Genomic DNA, 6,001 nt, shown 5'->3' with positions numbered 1-6,001 from the left:
ATGCATAATTGCACATTGACTGCTGCACATGCTGCTCCCATGCAGCATACATTCTCTATTATATTTTTATTATATTGCTGCATTTGCTGCTTAAAGTGTCTTAGATTTTGTGTTACTTATTTATCTACTTTATATTTCATTTGTATTTTTGTGGCATTCATGTGGACGGCAAAGTAAGATTTTCATTGTACAGGGAAACACGTTTCCTAACTGTGCATATGACAAATAAACACTTTGACCGTGATTTTGGAAATAATTGCCATGACAACCACAAATGAAGAAAATATTCATAGGTAGAATATATATTGTAAGTTGTTTATTCTTTTCTATTAATTTTTATAATTCTAATTATTTGCTTATGTTATCTGAATATTTTCGACATGGCAACTGTTGCCAGGCATGCGCATGCGCGCAAGCAGCCGTTCAAGAGGCTGACATCTCGATCCGGGTCCTCGGTGACGTCAAAGAGATCAAAGGTTCATAGGAAGAGAACGCGCTGCCTCACTTCATTACATCGAAACACTGCTAAAGAGTTAGACTGCTGAGAATTTAGTGCAAGAAATGGCGAAGTCTAAACAAACTAAGACATATATCGAAGAAATGTCACAAGAACTGGAGGATTTTCTAGTCGGACGGATCAAATCCCTGTTTGAGTGCCTAACAATATCTCAGATGCTATTGTTAAATGACAGACGCACGTACTATGATGTTGCTCCTAAAACTTTGCTTGCAGAGTTGCTTTTGGAGGTTGTAAGACTGTTGTCACGTAAACTGATAATGGTCAGAGTGGAAAACAGGAACATCACCTATGCACAGCTTCGGTCCATTCTACATGAAACGCTCACTAAGAGTTTTTCTCCTTTTATGACTATCGGGGTGCTAAGTGGGTTACAGCATGTCAGCATAGCACACCTTGTGTACCTGTTTCTTGAACCAAACGACAGAGTCCCAAGGTTTTCACATCCCGACATAATCAAGGTCTCTCTGTCACCTATAATTTGTCCCATGGTTTATCATACAACACTAGACGAGCTGATTAACCATTTCCATATTGTGTTAAGCGGGGCATTTAAAAAGAATGACGCCTTGTACACACCAGACACGGTTAGGAAACAAACATTCATCTACCTTAAAGAGGCTTTCCTTCTGAAGAGAACTGAAGCTGTTGGGAAATTATTATGCATGGGGGTGGACTTCATGACAAAAACTCTTTTGAGAGATGTGCCAGACCCCGAGTACAAGCTGCTACAACTTGACTGTTGTCAGAAGGTTAAACCTGTTGCTTGTTGTATATCTTCATTAACTGCTGAATATGCTTATAATCTGAAATACGCTGTTGCTACAGGACAAAACCCAAATGACTTAGAGTGCCCCGAAAAGACTGTGGAAAGTATTGAGTTGGAGACAGAAAACCTCTTTGCAAAGCTGTTTGCCAGAACATTAATGTATCGCATCCTGGCTCAGCTGATGAAATGCCATCATGACTCTATAGCTGAAAGCAGGGAGTCAGTGCAGTCACTCATGGATGATATTGAACCTATGATTTTCAAGAAGATGGGTAGAAAATATGTTGTATTGCATTGCTGTCCAGCTGATGCAGAACCTGTAATGAAACTTAGCGATGTGCTCTATAAACACATTACAGGTAAAGGAAAGCGAGTCTCCCTGAGTCACTTGCTGCCCTGTATGCTGACATACAAGACAAAATACAGTCTTTACTGAAACTGATTGACTGGTGGATGACCAGTCAGGCCAGCAAACACAGGGAATGGTTTACACATAGAATAATGTCTGCTGTGAGGAAAGTATCCTTAGTGAGAGGTGAATGCATAAACGGTGAGCCGTCAGGATGCAAGGACGCGGCACCTTTAGTCACAGGTGAGCCGTCAGGATCTGAGGCCCCTGTAGATGTAATAAACGGAGAGCCGCCAGGATGCAAGGACACGGCACCTTTAGTCACTGGTGAGCCGTCAGAACAGGAGAACACGTGTGATGGACCTGTGGAGGACATCACACTGCAGGTGGACAACAAAAAAGCATTTGTCAGGATTCTTGTGCAGGATCTCCTTACACGGACAGCCAAAAAGGCAAAAATGGGTCCCAATGCAATCTCAGAAGCTCTTATTGAACACCTGCTGGAAAGGACATGGGTGGAAGTCGAGGGCATCGATATTCCTATCAAGTCAGGAACTTTAAAAATCCTCACAAGAACTATTTACAAGGACCTATGTAAGAAGTGGGGCTGTCCAGACCGTCTACTGGTTGACATGTATTCAAAGAACCCAGAAGTTGTAAAAAGCATAGCCTCTTCTATCAGAAAGTACGTGACGGTGCAAGGCTCTGGTGCCGTCACTTTCTTCTCCTGTGTAGGTAGAACTGCAAAAGTTTCACCCTACAGTTAGGGCATGTTCTCCCTGTGTCTGTGTGGTTTCTTCTCCTGGCGCTCGGGCTACCCCCACTGTGGGTGGAGCATCTCCAAATGCTTTACCTTCAGAAAAAGATGACACTGGGAAGATATTTTCATGTACCAACATCAGCCCCCTTCACCACAGCAAGAAGGTTCAGCCCAGGCAGACCTGGGGGCCTTTCTGTGAGGAGTTTCCATGTTCTCCCTGTGCCTGTGTGGTTCTCTCCGGGTACTCTGGCTTCCTCCAACAGCCCAAAGACTTGCAGCTTAGGTTGATTGGCGATTCTAAATTGGCCCCAGGAGTGAGTGTGTGTGTGTGGTTGGTTTGTCCACATGTCAGCCCGGTGACAGACTGACGACCTGCACCATCTCACCAACCAAATCAAAAGTGAGGCATAGCTTCTTATTAGACAGAAGTGTAATCTAACAAATAATTAGAATTATAAAAATAAATAGAAATGAATAAACAATTTACAACGTATATTCTATGAATATTTCCTTCATTTGTGGTTGTCACTGTAATTTTCTCCAAAATGCAGGATGTTTTAAAGTTTGTCTTATTTTGCTTTACCATCTTTAGTGAATTAGCCAAAATATTTAATTTAGAGTAAAACAAATGAATATTTGGTTTAGAGGACATCACTCTGGCTTTATGTGTATCAAATTTCCCTATTAAACATAAAAGCTTAATTTGTGTTATCCAGGTTTTTACCAAAATCAGTTTGTAGAAACATATACAATTAGCTTTTTGTAAGAAGTGAAAGGTAAAACAAATCTCAGCCCAAAACGCTTTGGAAAAGGGACATTCAATAAATTAAATGAGTTAAAGACTCATGTTCGAGTTCACAAACAGGGTCTCTGTTGTCCCTCATATTATTCCAGGGGATGTCATCCTCCTCTGCAGACAAAGACATGGCCTTCACACTGTCCTCCAGACTGGACACACTGGAAAAGAATTATAAAACAACAGCAAAGTGAAGAACTCGGCTGCACAGCGCACGTCGCAATCTTTTAGCCGGTGTTTTCTCACAACAGGTCCAGCAGCATCCTCTCAGTGTGGACTTGGGCAAAGTGCAGTGATTGGTTCAACCCGTTCCTGAGAGCAAAGAACTCTGGGATTTTCTCAAACACTCCGTACTTATATGCCTGAATGATGTACTCTGAGGTCTGGTAGTGGGATTAGGAGAAGACAACAGGGGTGGACAGAGAGGAGGAGGGAGACAAGCAGAGAAGTTAAAGGAAAAAGTAACAAGAAAGCACGAGACTGTGGGTTTGAAAGTGTGAGAAATCAAATCAACGAGCAGGACAGACTTACATCTTTCTGGTTAGAGTGGAAAAAGCTGAGGGAGAAATTACAGGACTGGGAGGCTGCAGCGAACTGACGCAGTGACTCAGCATAATGTGTTAACCGAAACCTGGAAATGAAAACATATATAGTACACTCAGAAATCTCTGGCTGGTCTGGCCTCCTCTTTACCTCAGCGTAGGAAATCGGTGTCAGAAATTATCTTAAGGCTCAGGAGTAAAAAAGATTTAGCAGCTTTCTTCAGTGAGGTGAACAGTTCCGTCTCTGCTGATAGTTACAAGAGCATGAGGTGCCATAACTTGTTAAGAGCTGCCAGGAGACATGAACAGACGTGGAGGAGGTTTTAATTGACAAGCTTATTAAAAAGATTTGCCTCAGTGGGACATTATGGAAACACCAAACTGAGCTGTATATTTATTAAATCACTTAGTTCCAGCAGAAGCCCTGCTGACTTGCAGTACTTCAATTATGTTGCTGTTTTATTTTTATATGCCACCACTACGCAGCACTGAATGTCTCCCCACTCCTCCTTTTCTTCTCTCTCTCCTCTATCCACTCACCCAAAACAGACAAGGCAGAAGGCCGCCCACCTAGAGCTGGGCTCTGTCGGAGGTTTCTTCCATTAAAGGGAGTTTTCCCTCCCTGCTGTGGCCACGTGGTTTTCCTATAATACTCTACGGTGTAGACCCGACTAGGTCAAGTTCCCTGGGATGACTGTTGTTGTGAACTGGCGCTATGCAAATGAAACTGAAGTGAAACCAAAAAAATAAAAACCTCACTTTTACTCACCAATACACATAAATGTTGAATTGTACTCTGAATGTGACCATTACATAGTATTCCACACTGCAGCTGTGAGGACTGACATGCTGTCTCAGGTGTTGTCGTTCTGCTGAAAACCAGTGTAGGAAGCTTCATCTCAGCCCTACTCTGAGGTCGCAGTGTTTTAGTCTGAAGTCCACTTCCAGCTCCGCTTTTAGAAGGGTTTTCACATTAGGTATGACCGTCTCGTGCCCCAGCACACTCGCACATGTAAACTGTCTGACAGAGCAGGTGGCAGCGTGCATGTTTGCAATCTGCTGAGAAGCAGCAGCAATCACTCACGTCATCAACTGGGTGCATGTAAATACTTCCATAAATCTCAAGAGTTTGTGTCTGTATGGTTTCATTGGCCCAAATTTCAATCAAGCATTTCACTTCTTCGTTACTCCATAGATCCTCACAGCCATGTTTGTTAATGTTTAAACTAACAGAGTTGAGCAGTTTTGACGTCACATGGCGGCCCATTTCCTTGTTTGAGCACAGCTGCGTTCACACCTCCCACAGACTGTACTTGAGTACACATGAATCTTGCTCGAGACCGCCTCTTAAAGCCGACTCGGGCACGGTGCCCGAATTGGGTATACTTGTGTTCACACTGATCAAAATGAACTGGACTTTGGGGTCAAGTGCACTCTGATCCGCACCCAGGGCCCTAATGTGAAACCATCCTAATTCTGAGATGCTTTCTGAACGTGGGCACAGATGGTGTACTGACTCTATGGTATCGTGCTGTACATGCTTGGCATCCAGGTGGAATACAGGTCCATCACAGGCTCAAAGGCGACAGCAGAGGAGAAGCATCAGCAGCTTGAACAGGGTGTTGGAGTAGCTGCGGGACAGACCCTCCTGGAGGGGGCCCAGACACTGCCACACAGTGTCTCACCCCCTAGAAGACACAGGGCATGCACTCAGAGACATGGTCACTGCAACAGCAAAAGATGTGGAACATTTGCAGACAGTCGCATCCGACGGGCTGGCTGCAATGTTGATCTGTCCTCCTTGGATTTCACTGTGAGCCTCCGGAGGCAGGTGTTCGATCTGCCGCTGCGTCTCCAGATAAAACATCGCGTCTCTCGGCTGCTCCTGCAGTTCCTCTATTGTTGCATCCTTGTGATCACCTATAGCAACACCACACAACAGAGATGTTTAAATATACATTCAAGAAGAAAACATACTAAAAGTGTAACTACAACTTTCAGAGATGAAGATTTTCTTAAAACTGCAATAACAGGGCAAACAAGCTGTGAACAACAGACATTTTAAGTTGAATTGTTGAACTTGTTAGCAATCAGGCAACTATTTCTACTGTTAAAAATTAAATCAGATAATTATTAGACTTTAATGTGTTAGACTTTAATGAGTGTTAGTAATGCAGTTTAGTAAGATTCAAAGTCTGCTCATGTGTGCTTTGCTTCAAGGTTAGAAGATAATGTTGACTCTGAAAAGGGTACCTTGACACCAGTTAT

The 6,001-nt window shown here is 43.2% G+C and overlaps 1 protein-coding gene across 5 annotated transcripts in view; it reads right to left on the bottom strand.

The window, feature by feature from the left end:
* Positions 1-2,920: 2,920 nt before the first annotated feature.
* Positions 2,921-6,001, bottom strand: part of LOC109962878 (N-alpha-acetyltransferase 25, NatB auxiliary subunit-like) — a 6,179-nt gene continuing 3,098 nt past the window's right edge. For 2 of the 5 annotated variants that reach the window (XM_020604956.1, XM_020604955.1), the window contains 4 exons: positions 4,503-5,653; positions 3,723-3,822; positions 3,438-3,574; positions 2,921-3,352 (listed from right to left, as the gene is read on the bottom strand). In XM_020604956.1, coding sequence (XP_020460612.1) covers positions 3,214-3,352; positions 3,438-3,574; positions 3,723-3,822; positions 4,503-4,543 — 417 coding nt within the window. In that variant the 5' untranslated portion in view covers positions 4,544-5,653 and the 3' untranslated portion in view covers positions 2,921-3,213. The remainder of the gene's footprint in view (positions 3,353-3,437; positions 3,575-3,722; positions 3,823-4,502; positions 5,654-6,001) is intronic. The other 3 variants (XM_020604957.1, XM_020604958.1, XR_002275324.1) reach the window with 2 other exon arrangements.

The sequence above is a fragment of the Monopterus albus genome, unplaced genomic scaffold, assembly GCF_001952655.1.
Source record: "Monopterus albus unplaced genomic scaffold, M_albus_1.0 scaffold69.1, whole genome shotgun sequence".
Classification (NCBI taxonomy): Eukaryota; Metazoa; Chordata; class Actinopteri; order Synbranchiformes; family Synbranchidae; genus Monopterus; species Monopterus albus.
The sequence above is the reverse complement of the archived record's forward strand: the minus strand, read 5'-3'. Positions and strand labels throughout refer to the sequence as shown.